Source organism: Echinops telfairi, unplaced genomic scaffold, assembly GCF_000313985.2.
Source record: "Echinops telfairi isolate 266 unplaced genomic scaffold, ASM31398v2 ScPeMD7_7400;HRSCAF=8409, whole genome shotgun sequence".
Lineage (NCBI taxonomy): Eukaryota > Metazoa > Chordata > Mammalia > Afrosoricida > Tenrecidae > Echinops > Echinops telfairi.
Genome location: NW_022111300.1, coordinates 11,051,456 through 11,069,022, shown reverse-complemented (window position 1 = coordinate 11,069,022; position 17,567 = coordinate 11,051,456). Strand labels below are relative to the sequence as shown.

The following is a 17,567-nucleotide window of genomic DNA, read 5'->3' as shown; positions in this document are numbered from 1 at the left end:
AAAAATAAAAAATACTAAGAGGAAAGCGCGTATTTGTGCTCATGCTGCCACGCGGGGCCCAGGCGATGTGGCATGGGAGGTCAAAACAAGATGGCCTCAACGCTGCAGGGAGGAGTCAGGGGGAGTGTGTAAGGGAGAGAGGAGCCGGCCAGGTCTGCTCTCTGCAACAAAGTCCAATCAGCAGGCCAGCAGGCCCTAGATCTCGGGGCAGAGCTGTATGGGAAATGGGAAGCCGATGCCGGGGTGTCAGCGTACGTATGTTGAATCCCCCGCTCCCCTGTGTTTCCCCTTGGGGTCTGCAGCCCCTGGGGTGCTTTCCCCCCAGGACCCGTGTATTTAGAGCTGCTTTCTTTATTACTGAGCCTGATGATTACATTTCCAAGAGAGAAAAGGCTGGAGGATTTTTGCTAAGACTGTCCAGGGTCGGCTTTCAAACAAGCCGACTGAACACATGCAAAAGCCACAGCCGTGCACCCATCCTGATTCTGGGAAAGGCCTGCGTTTCTGGGAGCAAGGCGGCCGGTGAAGTACATCAGCGTCCGTCCACCAGATAAGTTTCTCTTTAACCGCCACAGGCAGTCCCCAAGAGCTGTCCCCTGTCTCCTCCCTCCCTCTGTCGTAGGAGCCTTAGCAAGGGATTGCAGCGCCCACCCAGGGCCCTGTTGGGCTCCCACCCTGCGCCCCTCCTGGAGCACTTGCTGTAAATTGAGCGTGGGGTTGTGTGGGGTGCCCCAAGTGAGAAGGGTCCTAGGAAACCCGGGGGCGCGGATGCATCTGTTCTTCCATTCAGATCCATCTGCAGGTGTCGGGCTCCGAATTGGCATCCTGCATCACCCAATTCCACAAGATCAATATTCCATATTTTATTGTCTAATAAGGGCTGCCCGTAATTGAATTAGCTCATTCATTCTAGCTGATTCGTGCCATTTGATTCATGGGGAGGGAGAAGACAGGCTTAACTTCACCTCTATAAGCATGATTTGAATGGAAAGGAGCTTTCGGCACTACAAAACCACTTTATGAAGAAGATGCAGAATTAATTTCAATATTTGTTTATTCTAAGAGTAAAAGGGATCATGTCACATTGCATATCTTCTCTCTTTCTCTCTCTCTTTTCCTCTCTCTGAGGACTTAAAATGTTTAAATCTATTGTATTTGTCTAGCTCCCATTCTGCCAGATGTGGCTATCCAGTAACAAGCCTCTCTCCTGAGGGAGGAGCCCACACACACACACACACACACACACACACACACTCTGAATTTCTAAACAACTGAGGAGAATCACCCCTCTTCTTTCAGAGCCCTTAGGGAGTCACCTTGTTCTCTCCCTAAGGTTACTACCTCAGATCCATCCATAGATTACCATTTTCAGGATGTGTGAACACTTTCACTCTCTTCTCTGGGTAGCACATCTCAGCACACATTTGCCCTTGGCCCATGTTATTCCTTGTGGTAACCCGTCGGAGGGCGATGAGTAGCATCACTTGCGTGCACACACTTTCTCAGAGGCTTGGCATTTGCGCGCAGGCTCCAAGGTTGGTCTTTCCATCGCACTCCACCCTGCCCCCCAAAATGGTTTTAAGAAAGATGCTGGCAGGTGAACGTGAAATGCTGTGTGTTCTGACACAACCTGCCTAGCACCTGCAGTCTCTCACTGGAAGTTCCTGATGGTAGTAGCATTTCTTGGATTCTTTTGGTTCAGGGGAGAGGGCTGGGAAGGTGAGGAAGAGTTTCCTTAAAGGTGGGTGTTGCAGGATGTAAGCGTCTCTCCTTGGGTGCGGTACCTGGGGTCAGTTTCCACCTGACTAGTCTGCAGGCCTTTCTTGAGTGCCAGGGTTGAGAAACAAACCCCACCCTCTCTTTTTTAAACAACAACAACAACAGCAGCAGCAAAAACCTTACCTACTTTTGTCAGAATCATAGATGAGTCTGAAATAAAGTGAAAAGGAACTGCAGCCATGGGATGTTCCCAATTGGCCTCCTCGCAGACCATGAAGGGGGACACGGAACCCTGCTCACTGGGGTCCCAGGTGCGTTTCTGCATCTGACCCAGCTCGCTGTGCGAACAGCTTCCAGCAACTCTCAGTGTGGGCCAGGGAGTCCCAAGAGCAACAGGCCTCGTGACAGAAGGACAGAGGGCAAGAGCCCTGTGGCAGGAGCAACTTGGTGATGTACAGTGGCCCGGCAAACCCCACTGTCGAAAGGGAAGTGCCCGAAGGCAGGCTTTGCTTGAATTGTCTGCATGAACAACTCTCTGGGAAGGTTTCTCTTCCTCTTGCCCAGCTCCTTCTGTGTTGTGGCTGGTTCGCATTTGTGTTTGAAGTACCAGGCGTTTTAATGAAGTTATTCTTTTATAAATTTTGCAACACTGAAGCAAGCAGAGGGCTTTAAATTAGAATAAGTGCCACTTCGGTCTGGCAGGTTCCTTTGAGGACTGATTAGAACGAGGCCTCCTGTCGCTTGCCCCTTTATCCACTGTGGTGTTGCTGTGTGTACTTGTTTACAGCTTACCTTTGAATTTGCATGAGTAGGTACCATGCCTGCTGCCTGGGCGCTGTAGTGAAGGAAGCTGTCTGTCTTCAAGGATCATGTTAAATACTTCCCTTTAAAGAGTTTTTTTCTTTCTTCCATCCACCCATTCCTTTTTTTTTTTCTTCATTATAATGAATTAAACACTCGAACTAACACATTGTGTAAGGCTGTGAGGACCCTCGTTTACGCTCCCCATAGCGATAGTCTTTGGAGGCACCCCACGGCAAGGTTGACTCTCTCAGCTCTGTGCACTGGGAGAGGGGGGAGACGGTCCCAAAGAGACTTAGAAACAAAGCCAGTGAAGGGGACCAAGAAGGGGGCACTGGGGTTGGAGACTTCCCCATGTTGTTTCCGAAGCAAAGGAAACTGTTCGATGGCAAGGGAGGCAGCGGTGCTATGTTAAGACCCCAAAGGTTCTGAGGTGGGAGGGGTGACAGGCAGGAAAGAAGATAACCCACCTCGAGATCCATCCGGGTTCCGCAGAGGACTCGAGCTAGATGCATGGCTGCGTGGTCCTTCTCTGTGTGACAGAGAACTTGCTGATGAACAGACAAGATTTCTGGCAAGAAAAGGTGGATCCAGAGAGCGGAGGGATGCTTTCAGGCCTGGACATAAGCACACAGGGAATGGGGTCAAGAGTAGAAGGCAAGCAAGAAGACAGGCATCCAGTTTGGATAAGGAGTTTGTTTTTTCCTCTCCCTGACCCGATATGTTTAATTTCAAGTTGACGCTATCCCAAAAGGACTGTGCCAAGGAAATATTTATGTTTTAAAAGGGCTTGTTTTTTGAGTGTAAGTCAAAGGCTCCCTGCGGCTTTTCCCCATCCATTCTATATGGAGAAATGCATTGCCCCAGGGACCAAGAGAGCAGAGGATTCTGGTCACCCAGGTACCAACACTGAGATCTGTACTCTGTGGACAGGGCACCGTTTCATGTCTACATGCATTTCCTATAGCACATGCCCTACGAGGACGTTTTGGCGAGTATTTTTGCCTGCTTAGGGTAAGAAAAGATGTTTTTCTGCTATTCTGAATGATTTATAGCATATTTGACTTACTGTTAATGTGAGTTTACCTCCTAGAGAGTGTGGCAGTGTTTTTAATAAAAGAAATAATACAGTACAAGGAATTGGCATTTCTTTTGCTTTTTTTTTCCCTTTTGCCAGAGTTCAATAAACTATTTTTCATAATGACTGGGATTTTGTGGCTGGGAATCCTTGTCCCTCTCACGTGGAAAAACAGAGTCCGTCGGCCACTCTCTCCCCCACAAAGGTTAGCCTTTGAATATAAATTACAATTCCATCCGCCTCTCCCATTCTAATCAGATGACCTTTTGAATCTGCTGGACCCAAGTTTAAATCCTAAACCTGCCTGTCGGTTTTTAAATCAATGCCCTGCTCCAACAACCTTCAGGCAGACATCACACCACCTTTCACTGGATTTCAGAAACAGACGTAAGGCCAGTGGAGTCTTGAAGGAGACAGCACAGCCACACAACTCGACCCTAGGCCAAATCATGTGACTCTAGTTCATGTTACTAACCAAATCCTCTGACGCTGACAACCACACACACACACACACACACACACACACACACACACACGCCTTCTGTGGGAGTCCAAATCTGAGAGAAAAAACAGGAGCAGAAACCATGCGCTGTTGGCAAGTGGGCATTTCTGAGCAGTGCTCAATTTAAGCTCCCATTATTCATCGCTAATTGCTACACCAGGCTGTTAAATATTTAGCAGAAGTTTGTTTAATTGTGTTGGACAAGGAAGGAGGTGCCTGGCTGTGGCCAGGGCACCCAGAAGTAGTTGTGTGCACCTTCCGGAAGCCAGGCGAGAGGAAATTTGTATTCGCCCAAGATGAACACCTTGCCGTGTCAGACAAGCCGCCTTCTTTCCTTCCTTCCCTGGATTTATTTATCTTTAGGGTATCTAAAATTGGAGCACGAAGAAGGGGCGCTGTTCATGGATGTAAAGTTGGAAGGAGGTCATTCTTAACCTTGTTTACAGATGTTCTCGTTTAGAAAGCACCAGTGTGATAAATTAAACATTACAGGGGGAAAAACGTTAAAGCTTAGCAACAACTGGCACACAGACACATCTGTCTGGGAAACACTGACTTAATCCCTGAATATCTTATTAGGCCGCAGTGCCTCGCCCAGCCTTCTGTCCCACGTTACTCTGGGATCCTGTAGGTCCCGAATCTGCTGGTCCCTGCTTCTCGCCCTCTTCTCCTGGCTTTGTGGAGTTGGACTTGAATTTTCTGTGGGCTCCTGCCCTGGAAGCAGCTTGCTCGCTTCAATATTTGTATTTAGAGGGGTTCTTTATTCTTTGCAGACCCAGTAGCCCATGTTGCCCTTCTTAGCTCATTCTGACAATTTGACACCCCACCCTAGAGAAACACCCAAAAGAAATGCCAAAAAACATAGTCGATGGTGCATGCCACTGTCAGATCCAAAATGGTGCAGTGGTTTAAGCCTGCCAGGATGCAAAAGAGGCGTCAAGTGGTGACTGGGATGATACTACACGGCTTTGAAGTTCTTAGTGAAAAATTAAACTGTTCCCGTGTGCACGTTCTCCCCTACACATGACCCCTCAGCAGATTTGTCCGTCTTGAGCTTTGACTTATTTGTGCACCATGTTGAATTGTCAAAATACCCTATCTTGTTGTGCCTGATTATGCAAGTTGGCCATTGTATGCTGTAAATGAACCGTTTTTGCCCACATCAGACCACCACCACTCCCTCCCATGGGGTCGATACTGATGCAGAGGGACTCCATGGCACGGGGAGAGCTGCCCCTTCAAGTTTCTGAGTAAAGAGTTTACACCCAAGTCTTTCTCCTTGGAACCGCTGATGGTTTATAACCGCTGCACTTGGGAATCCCAGCGCAATGTGCAACCACTACACCACCAGGGCGTCTCCATTAGAATGTAAGTAGGCTAATTAGGTGGGTGCTTGAGCTATTGTTAAACATAATGGGATACCACCCCCCCAAAAAAATAAGAGATCTCTTGTGAAAAGAAGCCTTTCTGAACTGACCCTACCTTTTCCCAGGTCTGGTGGCCCCTCCAAAGCCTTGTATCCCTCAAGCCCATCACTCTCTGTGGGTCTGTACTGTGGCCTGTCCCTCTCTCTGCCTCTGCGGCCCTTCACCCCTTAGCAACTCCTGCCCTCAGACAAGGCCCACACCCTCTCCGCTGGAGGAGGGGGGTCACCCTGTCCCTGAGGCCCTCAGCATCCTGTGCCCTCAGGTAAACTGAGTGCCATCTCCCTCGCGTGCCCAGCCCCGATACCAGATCACAACAGCCACTGCCTCTGGGTGTCATGAATAAAGTTGGCTCAGCTATCAGAATTGTCAGAGAAAATAGCTGTGTCCGTACCTTAAATATTCATTTCAAGGGCTTGATACTTGGGGTTCCATTATAGCTTATTAAATTACAAATATTTCTGCAGCCACATTGACTAATTATATCTAAACTGCACTGCCTTTGTTCACTGTGGGTGCATGGAAGAACTAATTCCGTGAACAGTTCTTAAGAGATTCCCATGTCCACCCTAGAATTGTTCATTATGACATATTCCAAACCATCCTTTCCACGGCTCCCCATCTCACTGTCAACAATTGCCCTCTCGCACCTATTCACTGTGTTTTGAAATGATAACAGCACGCATCTCTATGTCATATGCGAGTAAGTCAAAAATACTAATTCAGGGGTTTCAGTTCATACTTTCTAAACGAAATGTGTTGAAGCATGTATCATGATCACTAGATGACGGATCAAGTGCTCTCAGTCCCACACTTGGCTTAGTTTCATTGTGGTACCTGCACACACACACACACACACACACACACACACACACACACACTCACTCACTCAAAAACAACAAAAAACAATGACTTCCAAGGCTATCTACTGGCCCAGTTAAGAATCAAAGAAGAGAGGTCAATTCAGAAGGTGATAGTGGGCATTTTTAATAATTTCATGGGATAATCTTGATAGACATTCTCAAAGGACGCAGGACAATCATGGAGTCTTTTACCAGGAAGAAGCTTTAGGAAAATGGAAAATTGCATAGGTGAAGAAAAGGGCAGAGAAATTGCATTCAGGGGACTTTTTATGGATCGTGAATGACAGACCTGCTCATCCTTCAAGGTTAGCAATTCCTATGAGAATGGCATTGGGAGCCTTACCCACCCACCCATAGCCCTGATCGAGCCCTGCAGGCTGCTGTTTATCCCCCAAACTCAAAGAACATTTAAAAGGAACAAGGAATTGAGCCTTTGGACAATGCCAAAACTGCCATTTTGACAGTATGTAAATCGAAGAGCACAGACATTTTCAAGGAAGCGTTAGGTGGAAACACTGCTTCCAGACCTGCATAGACGATGCTGAAAAACAATTGCTTCACATGTTGATGTATTTGATTAATAAAAGTTTCTATGGTTTTGGAGCGATGCACTCTGACTTCCCCCCCTTCACAAGGGGACTTCAAAAAGCTCTTGGATAACTCCCACTATCTTTTATTTTTTTATATACTGAAAGGTAGTTTATTATTTCTTGCACTTAATACTTAAATAAAAATCCTACTATCTTGTAAATCCCATTATCCACAATTTCTTTGGAGTCTTTACATGGGTCCATGTTGCTAAGCTTTTTGTTGTTGTTGGATAGTTTACTTCCATGTTTTTACTTTGGAAGAGGAGGTCTCTCTCAGAATGAGGGCTAAGTAACAAGCTCAAGTGTAGTATAGCAGTACACTCAATGTATTTTCACTTCAAAGTAAATAAATAAGCCACCAGCGCCTCTACCAGGCACCTCATACCCTACCTCCCTTGGTCAGTCTATCCTTGACAGGTGTTGGCGCTTCATTGTGTACAAGAATTCACCACCATCCATAAGCCAACCTTTTTTCTTCCCCTTTATCAGTTCATCCCTGCAGTTACCTCAAATATTTTTTGATCCTGAACGTTCCTTATCTTCAAACTTCTAGATATTCATGCACAAATGTTTTTCCCAAGTTGGAAGACAGTGCCCCTTATTTGGGGTTGATGACTCCCACCAAGGGTATGTGTGTCAATATCTCCCTTGGAGATGTTTCTAATTCTCACCACTGGAAAGAACTCATAGCATATAGTCAACAGAGGCCAGGGATACTGCTAAACATTCTGCAGTGCACAGGCCAGTCCCCAGAACAAAGAATTATCCAGCCCCAAAGGTCATTCTTGCAGGGGTTGGGAAACTGCTAGAGGGATATCCCATGGGTCTTCCAGAATCTATTCAATTTGTAGGCTCATCTCTAACAGCCAAGCAACTGGATGACATGTAATTTGTATAATGACCACGACACCCCACAACTTGTCTTTTCAGCTGCTTTGAATGGAATAAAAGAGCTGTATGCTACTGTCATCTGTAGTCTACTGAGGTCAAGGCCGCTGAAGATAAACTCACGGACTGGCTACTATGCACATGCTTCCAGGTTGTCTTAGGTCACCCCCGCCCTTGTGGCATAGTGGTTGCACCCGGGGCTGCTATCTGCAAGGTCAGCAGTTCAAAATCACCAGCAGCTCCCAGGGAGAAGGACAGAACTTTCTACTCCCCAAGCTCACAGGGCAGTTCTCTCCTGTCCTTTGGGGTTGCAGTGAGTTGGCCTTGACTCGATGGCCATGAATGAGAGACTCCTTCACGTACCTGGTCATAGAGCAACAACAGCAAAGGTCCCTTGGTGAGGTTGATTGGAATATGAAATTGTTTCTCATGAGAGGTATGTATTGGAACTTCGCTTCCAGAAACATTTCAAACTGACCCGGAGTGTAGACCCCATAAAACAATTCCACCCCAGCAAGGGGACACACTAAATAACCTAATTCTCCTTTTCCGTCTCCAATATCTTGCATTTTACTGATCATGCCATTTCACCTTTTGCTTTAACATAGCTAAGTGTCATCCGGACAATGCTCCGAGATGCCGTGCCAAGCCCAGGGAATGGTTACGTGTCAAAAGGAAAGGCACCAGTGTCTCCAAGTTCACGCTGATGACATTACCATATGAAAAAATAAGATGGGGAGTTCTCTCAGTGTAAACATGTTCATAAATGCGACATTCGTTGCATTAAAGAGAGGGGCAAGCGCCTATGGTGACAGACTGCTTCGGAAATGCCAGTGCCCTGTCAAAATAAAAGAATTGGACCTCATTCCAGTAAATCCCACTAAAGTGAAAATTATGGGTCTCCTTCCCTGAACTATGAAAAATCCACTGTATGCACTTTTTCTAAATTTTAGATCCTCCAAGCACTGTGGGGAAATGCTAATCTGTCTTTTAAAGGGTAGTCATTAAAATATAACTTGACTTACAAAATGCACACATCCACATGTGCTCCTGGTAGTGATAAGCTAACAGTCTACAAAATCACCCATTACCCAACATTTGTCCAGCAGGAAATCTAGTTTGGGGGTCATGGAAATGTTGGGATCGAGTGACACAATGGGGTCTAAATGGTACTTTGGGGTGATTTGACTCTTTGGAACTATGGAGGGTAGTTTTCAGAACGTTCCTACCATAGCCTCAATGAGATGGATTGACGTGGTGACCGCCCCAATGGGTTCAAACATAGCAAAAACTGGGAGGATGGCGCAGGACCGGCCCTGGCTCTGCTTGCACGCAGGGTCACCGTGAAGCAGAGCTGACACCTGGCACCAACAGGGATGCTGTTTCCACGGCTGTAGCTGCTGACTTTCCCCCATTTTCTGTCCCACTTAAATCTATAAGGACTTTCAGCATTGTGTGGCCCTCGGAAATGTTAATTTTTTTATATTCACATCGTGTTAACCTTATTAAGCTATCTAAAGGCTTTTGTGACTCTTCGGTGCCTAGCATAACTGGGAAATAACCAAAGCCTACTGCCATCTTAAGCTGTCGACACTGTAAAAACTATTATGCTAGCAAAAGAAGTTGGGAATGGAAAAGAGAGGGGTGGAAATGTAGAAATCTTGATTAGAAAGTATAATTTAATAGAGCGTGTATCGAACCAGATGTATTGATGAATGCAGGAGATATAGTACTTATATTGATTCAAACCAGAGATTTAGTACTAAAAGCTCTGAGCCGAAAAGCGGTTGCAGATTGCTACAAAAGTCAGTTTAATGCTGTCCTTGAGAATGCCTGCACAAAGAAATTCTTCTAATGTTTGAGGACTAGGTAGAATGCGGTAGATGTCAGTTTGATCCCGGAGGGTTTTATTTTGTACTCTAATAGCTGTTATGAGCCTACATTATATCCAAGGAGTAATTTTCCTTAGGGGTGCCCAGCTCGCTTTGTGTCAATATTCTAGCATTTTAAGTCACGTACAGTAGATGCTTCTGGGAACAGGGAAGGAGCCAGCCAGACTCATAATGGTCTGCATTCATTAATAAAGGCAGAAGCTTCTGTCCCTCCACTGCCCACTACGGGGTTGCCTCTTTGGCCTTCAGGGACCCGTACAGACACATTTAAAGAAAGCTTGATTTTGAGTGGGCAGGAGATGAAATGTAGGACTTGCAGGCATTTCCGAAGTCAGCTATATGCCCCAGCACAGGGTGACCTTAATGGTCAAAGAAGAATGCAGGTCAAAAGACTTATTACCCAGCCTGTTGGAAACCAATTGCTTTTGTTTAAAAATAAATAAATAAAATAAAAAGCAGCAGTGCTTAAAGGTTGATGGTAATGTAGAATTCTGTTTGCAGCCTGGAAGCCGCATGAACGTCTGTGCCCTGGAATATGCTTTAAAAAAAATAAGAGCATATATCCTCCACGCTGTTTACAGATACAGGTCTGGCCCAAGTGATAGAAGGGCAGGTAACACAATGAGTTAATCAGCGGTGATTGATTGCTGATGTTTGCGTTCTTCGACAGAAGAAAACACAGCCGGCTGCCCGAGTACTGTCCCCCCATCTGTTGACGGGAACAGCCACATTCAATCTTGCTATTTCTCTGCTTCCTCTGCCTCACATGACTTCAGAGCCGCAAATGCCTAACGTTTCATCTGGTCGAGAAAACATCTCAATTAAATTGAACACAACTGCGGGTTAAATGTGAGGTTCTAACTCAAGGAGCACTTACCCTCCCCACCCCACCCCCATACACACACACACACACACACACACACACACACACACACACACACACACACACACCCCATTCCTTTAATAGAGCTGGTACACACACACACAAACACACACACTCCTTATAAAATAGCCTGCCGGCTCTTCGTTTGAAAGGCTCATCAGAAGTTGTTTATGACCAAGGGCTCTTACTAGACAAGTCATGGTAAAATTGATTAACATCTGGATCAACAGATCTCACAAACCTTCCATTCAAACACTTGTTTGGTGGGGTTTTGTTTTGTTTTGTACCTTTTTATTACCATTCCTACTTAACATTTTTTTCCTACACCAACAGAGGGTTCTGAAGAGAGGAGACTGGTGTTGTGTTTTGTTTTGCCAAAGAATTGGGAAAGTGAGGGTAAAGACGCAACTTTGGCCTGCAAGGACTGGAGTTCTCAGCCCTCTGAAGGCGGAGCCTCCCCTGGCCATCATCCGAAGTTCATTTTGTCTTCGTGGTTATAGGTGCAAGTATTTAAATTCGCATCCTGAGTGCAGGGACGTGGACCTGCTTAGCCCAAAGATGAACACTTTTCAGGAGAATCAGATCACGGGTCTCTCTTTTTATTTAAAAAATATTTTTCTTGGATCGCCTTTTAAATGGGATTAGCCCATTAGACCGGTTTCGCGTGGCCAGCTCTCAGAAAGGAGACGTGTGAATTCATCGTTTGTTCGAGCGCCAAGCCCCAAATGAGAATTCCAGCCTGGTAAAGGAAAGGCATCTCTGATTCAAAAAGGAGTACCTAGCGCTCGAAGGAGAAGTTTAAGGTCCTCATCTGTTTTTCAGCTTTTTAAGTTTAACTTCACATTTCCAGGGGCGGGGTGGGAGGATAAGAGTGCACAGCACCCTTTCCAAACAGGACCCTTCGCCAGGAAGAGCTCATCTCTGAAACCTCGGATTAAGGAAGGTACCCTGCCTCCTGCAGTTGCTCTAAGGTGTGTTGTGCATTTGATTTTTTTCTTTTTTCCTTAAGCACAAACCCCTCTCGTGAAAAGCAACTGTTCATAGCTGGGATTAATGGTTTGCAATTTTCAGTTACTTAGACGAGGGGTCTCCAGGAGATGGCTTTTACAGAGCGGAATATGGCTCTCTGTGGGATTACCTAAGTTTTCTTCTCCTCCTTCCTTTTCGGTCCTCACCCCCACCACCATCGAGGCTGCACAGATGCACTTTTCGATTATGTAAAAACACTTTCCCTTCGTTTGAACTGAGAAGGTTTAAAAAAAAATTTTTTTTTTTTATTCTCATAACCTGTCATTGCATTGAAGTGCTTTGGGGACTGTGAATTGCTGTGTAAAATTGGTGAGATTACCGACTGCTTTGTGCTCAGGTGGGGGCTTCCCTTAGAAAACTCCTGCCCTGAGGAGGCTGCTCGCTGCTGGCCTGGCAGCCCTCCCCGGCTTGCCGCTCGCTCTCACGTGGCCACGTCTGCAGGAGCTCGGGATGGGCCGGCCTGGCAGGATGGCGAGTCGCCAGGGCAAGAGCAGGCGGAGCTTCATAGCTTGCCGCCTCTTGTTGCTTGCTGCCATTGCGGACATTTCCTCTCTGCCATTGCTTCTTTGTCTTCCTTAGAGGAAAAACAATCCCTACCATGTAAGGGGGAGAGACAATAACACCCGACACTGGTGTCACTGGCTGTTGGTTCACGCTTGGAATCTGTGACTCCACTCATCTCTCTTCCCGTCAATCCCTAAAAACCAGGTGACACCCAAGAGGCTCGGGCATGCAGCCTTTCCTTCCAAAAGTGAAACAAGGCCATTGGCATGTTCAGTGGGTCTGCGTACGGAGTGGGAGATGGGGAGCTGGCATCTCCTGACCCTTAGCCCCACCCCGCCCCTGGTGATTAGCAAAGGCAGGGGTCGTCGGAAGACCCTATAGGAGTGGGGCAGGGCCATCTGGCTGGCTGGCTGGCTCTCTTTAAATGTAGTTGTGTCCATCTCCCCAGGAAGATGGCCCAGGAAGTTGCCCCCTTCCCCTCTGGAGATTGTCCTTGCAGAGAGCCTGGTTAGGGCCGAGCAACACGGGACGCAGAAGTGAGGCTAAGTGATCTTACAAAGTAGGCAGATGTCTTCGCACCAAGAGGACTCGCTGCTTTCATCGTTTCTCATGCCAGATTTCCCATTTTGAAATTACTGACATCCGGGCTGCTCATTTCCATAAAAGCCAGGCTCTGTCCTTCCTTCAAATGACCGTCTTCGCTGTTAATATGCAAAACATGATTCCTTTATTAAAGTGACTTCAACCTGCCGCAGTAAGTGATGTGTACGTATTTGTTCATCTCTTTCCACCTCTGCAGAGGCTCATATGGCTTTGGCTTAGGACAAAAGCCTCCAAGACTCAACTGTTGCCACTGTTGGAGACAGTGTTTTGAGGCTCTTCTTTTAAAATACCTCAACCCAGGCATGTATAAAGACCCTGGCGAGATTACAGTACACCTTGTTGTTAACCCCTATTGAACTTGGAGTGTCCATGCCAACCCTAGACGATTTGGTAATAATGGTTATTAGACTGATTACTTTTGACTTTGACTAGATTTTTAAAGAAGACCTCCTCCTCCTGTCATTGTTCTATACTTCAGTATGATGGTCATACCCTTGTAGTGTGTGAGGGTGGGGGGGTGTAAAAAGGTGGGCCTGGGAGCTTGTATATATCGGGGATATGTATAAGAGGGGGCTTCAAAAAGGTGACGGAAAAATTCCATTATCATTTAACTTCATTTTTCCATGAACTTTGTGACACCTTGTCACATATATGAGTATATATATTTGGTGATTGGTTTTAAGAGAAGAAGAAGAAAAAAAACTCATTCTAAGATCCAGTTTTACTCCTGAAAAAGCTTAGTGTGCTTTTGAGTCCCTGAAGTTTTTTTGGGGGGGAGCCAGGGGGGCACTGTTAATAACCACTTTGATCATGTTGTATCGATTTTTATGGGAACAGGGAAATGTGGGGTTTATTGTAACTCTTTTGGCCTCATTAGTATTTTGATTATTCATTCATAGTATATATAGTCAAAAAAATTAGTACATAAAATCAGTGTCAAGAATACAGGAGCTGGCAAAAAATTAATTGTCTTATGCACTTTGAGCAAGTACTTTTAGTACTAACAACTAAAATGAGAAAAGTCCAGTTTATATTTCACTGAATTAATCAAAATAGGGATTTTTTTGTAAGGGAGAGTCCAATATTTCCCCCCACCCCCACCCCATCATCATTATTTAACATCAGCCCTCTTCCAAGATGAGCTAAGTCTGAGATAGGGAACTAGGTCCGGGTCTTGGTCAGTTACAGCGAGTCCTTCTCCAGCACCCTCAGTCCTGAAGGTGTGCACCTCAGTAGTCAAGCCTCCCCGTGACTGACACCCTGTGATCGCTGAGCACCCAGCCCAAAGCAGGCACTCCCGTAGGATGAAGAGTCAACAACCATCCCTAAGACAAGGCCCTCTTCTTGCAAAGCTCCCATGGTGCCTCTTTGCCTACAAGACCGCCGAACTCCTTAGCAAGGAACTCAGGCTCTTCACAGTCTGCCCTACGAATACCCTCCCGTTTCATTTCTCGTCAGCACGCTTGCTTCAGGACATTCTAGAAGACGCCATCCAATCTGAACACCTTCAGGTCTGTGAGCATCCCTGGCAAACCTTGGAATAGCCTTGCTTGTGTGCTTTCCCAGTGTGGGTCTCAGCTAGGAGTGTCCTTCTTAGTTACCGCGTGCTGCAGTAAGAGAAACACTGCAAGTGGATGTGTGTAACAGACTGAAATGTATTTTCACTTACAGTTTATGAGACTAGAAGCCTAGCCTTAGGGTGTCAGCTCTAGAGAGAGAGAGAGTGTGTGTGTGAGAGAGAGAGAGAGAGCGAGCTCTCCCTAGGGAAAAGTCCTTGTCACCTTTCAATGTCTTGGTGGGGCTTGGTATCTTTTAGAGATCCCCAGGTGGCTTGGCATCAATTTTCCTCTGGGTCTAGGAAATTCCCAGTACAGGGACCCTGAGTCCAAAGGACTGCACTCCATTCCTGGTTCTTCTGTCTGGGTCATACTGAGGTCTCTTTGATTTAGAGATTGATTCACTCACGGCACAACCTAATCCTGCTTCATTAACATTATAGAAGTTAGACTCTTCAACCCGTGAGATAATTACATCACATCACAAAATGGAGGAGGATTGCATTATACTGAGCATCATGGACTCACCATGGTGGCATGTGTTTTGGGGGGACGTGATTCAATCATAATAGTGCTCTTGTGTCTCAAGTGCCCAGCCTCACCTCAAATGTCAGCATGCCACCTCTACTGTAAAACCTTTCCCAAAGGCTGGGAAAGGTTAGGTGTAGCCATGACGATTTAGATACATGTTTCTAATGTAGTCCTTGCCATACTGCTCTATTGTTATGTGTACTTTAGACATGTTATTGAGAGACCAACCCCTGAAATGGGACACCATGCTTGTTAAAGCAGAAGGGCGGCAAAAAAGAAGGCCCTCACTGAATGGCTGCACCCATGGGCCCAAACACAACCACCATTGTGAGGATGGTGCAGCACGGGGCTGTGCTGCGGTCTGCGGTGTGTAGAGTTGCGATGAGTTGGAACTGACTGGAGGGCACCTAACAGCAATAACATTGTATGTCACGTGACTTACTACTTGTCCTCTTGGTGCACTGCAGTGCTGTGCCAGATGGTGATGCAAGCATTCCATAGATGCTTGTGAAGAAAGGAAATGATGAGTAAATGTCACCGTTAACAAATAATCGTGATGCGGGACAGAAGATGGGTGCACTGTAAGCAGGTGGTAGTTAGGGGAGCGGGCATACCATTTTTCAGTGGGATGAGCATGGAAGAGGGTGTTCCACCTCAAGAGTTTGATCACGAGCTGATGGGGCTGAGGGGCCATGCGTGGGGAAGGGTGAAGAGAGCGTGGCCCAAGGAGACTACAGAGGAGGGATGATGGGAATCCGCCAGGCTCATATGAGCACCGGCCCAGGGTGGAGCCTGTCTTTAGGGTGTGGCTTTTCATCCCCGGGTGCGGAGGTATCGCAATGGCCCTGGTAGAATTTAGGAAGGGGTGGGTCACGTGGAGAGGGAACATCTAATGTGGAAGGGGAGGAGCCGCCCGGAAGGCAGCAGGACCGTCTCAGCTGGAGAGAGCAACACAAGGGCAGGACAGTCATCACCACAGTGTGACCACCGCCGGAGCCTCCTCAGGGAAGGACTGCCATGCTTCCTGGCCCCTGCAAGTCCCTGCTAGGTAGCACTGGCCTTTAAAGTACATCTTCAGGCCCAAGAGAGAGTCCCTGCTCTCTGGACATTCTAAACCTAATCATGAGGACCTGAGACAAGCATAGGTAGCGATAATGCCCACACAGGTGGAACTGTGAACAAAGTGTTAGCCCTGAAAAATAGGCCAGGTTTCGGAAAGGAGGGTGGTGGACAGTGGGCGGGTATTCTGCAAAGGTTTGGGCAGACGATGCTGCCCGTATCTTCCCCCTTCCCACATGCGTCCAGTCCTCCGAGTGACCGCTGGGGCCACCTGGCAGCTCTGGGTTCCAGAGAGAGGTCAGGCTGAGCCACCCTGTGTGCCAGTGCGTTGTGAGAGCACCCATGAGCTCCGCCGCCTCCTGCTCCTCCTCCTCCGGGTGCAGAAGCACAGTTTCCACGTGGTTATAAAGCCGCCAGCCTCTCTCCGTGCTTGGACTCAAACTGACTGCCGCTTTTCTTTTCTCCTCCTTGTGTTTTACAGAACCATACGATGACCCAACACAGCAGTTAGTGCAAGGACCATCTCTTCGCGGAGAATTTTGTGGCACAAAAAGGGAACATGTTTTACTCTTTGCACGAAACTTCCATTGTTAATGTATATTATTCAGAAGCATTGTATTGTACCATAAACCTTGTATTATCAAAACTGTTGGATGTTCATGTGTTTGAACTTTTGAGCAACGGATAGACTCCCTGTATATAAAGTGTTGCACATGTATTATGTCGTCTGATACTAAAAATGGTCTTATAAAGACAAGTGGACTTGGGCCCTATTCAGACAAGATTTTAAAAAGGGGAAGGGGGGAGGGGGTTGAGCAAAAAAGGCTTAAGAAAAAGTATTTTCAAGGAAGACAGATTAAAAAAAAAAACCAACAACTACATTACACGTGCGAAGTTTGGACTTCCTTTTATTTACACTTAAGCCTAGAATTTCTCTTTTGGTATATCATCGATTGAATCCAAGACTATTTTTTATTGCTGAAGATTCTTGCAAACCATGAAGAGATGTTCTCAGAGCAGAAACCCACAGCTGGATAAGGCCCGTATATATATTTGTAAGCCTTGCGATATGACAGGTAGCATCACCATAAATATGCAATAGTTGTTATGTAGACTGTCAAAAAAAATTTTTTTTTCCTGGATACATTTGAAGCTTTGCGTGTTCAAGGGTTGTCATTCATGGTTTCACACGGCCAGATCCTCGAATCAGTTGAACTGCCCTGTATGTTACTGTTCTTCATGTTTACTCTGCGGTCTGAACCTGGAGATGACTGGAATTGTTTTCCAAGAGGAAATAAATTCAGTTTACCATGAGGTACGAGTGTATCTGTGTGCTTTCTTTTTTCGAGTTACTCTTCCATCTAAAAAAAAAAAAAACGTCGAATTGCCTGCCCCCCTTGGATGGGACTCTGCTCTAGAGCCTGTCCCGGCATCGCCTCAATCATATGGAACCTTTCACTCAGGGCAAGCGCTGGAGTTGGGGCGCTATTCATCGTACCCCTCATAGACACGAGCAGGTCACATCGCTCTTGAGCGTTCTGACATCACAGATGGATGTGATGGCTGTTTTCTGCATAATTTGCGGCCCAATTCATGTCCTGCTGTGCAAATCTGAACTCGAAGTAGATCGCTGCAATTTCAGCGG

At 46.5% G+C, this 17,567-nt stretch overlaps 1 protein-coding gene across 2 annotated transcripts in view; it reads left to right on the top strand.

The window, feature by feature from the left end:
* ZNF521 (zinc finger protein 521) overlaps positions 1–17,236 on the top strand; it is a 314,538-nt gene extending 297,302 nt beyond the window's left edge. For both annotated transcript variants that reach the window (XM_004702915.3, XM_045296279.1), the window contains one exon: positions 16,404–17,236. In XM_004702915.3, the coding sequence (XP_004702972.1) occupies positions 16,404–16,433 (30 nt within the window). In that variant the 3' untranslated portion in view covers positions 16,434–17,236. The remainder of the gene's footprint in view (positions 1–16,403) is intronic.
* Positions 17,237–17,567: the final 331 nt, after the last annotated feature.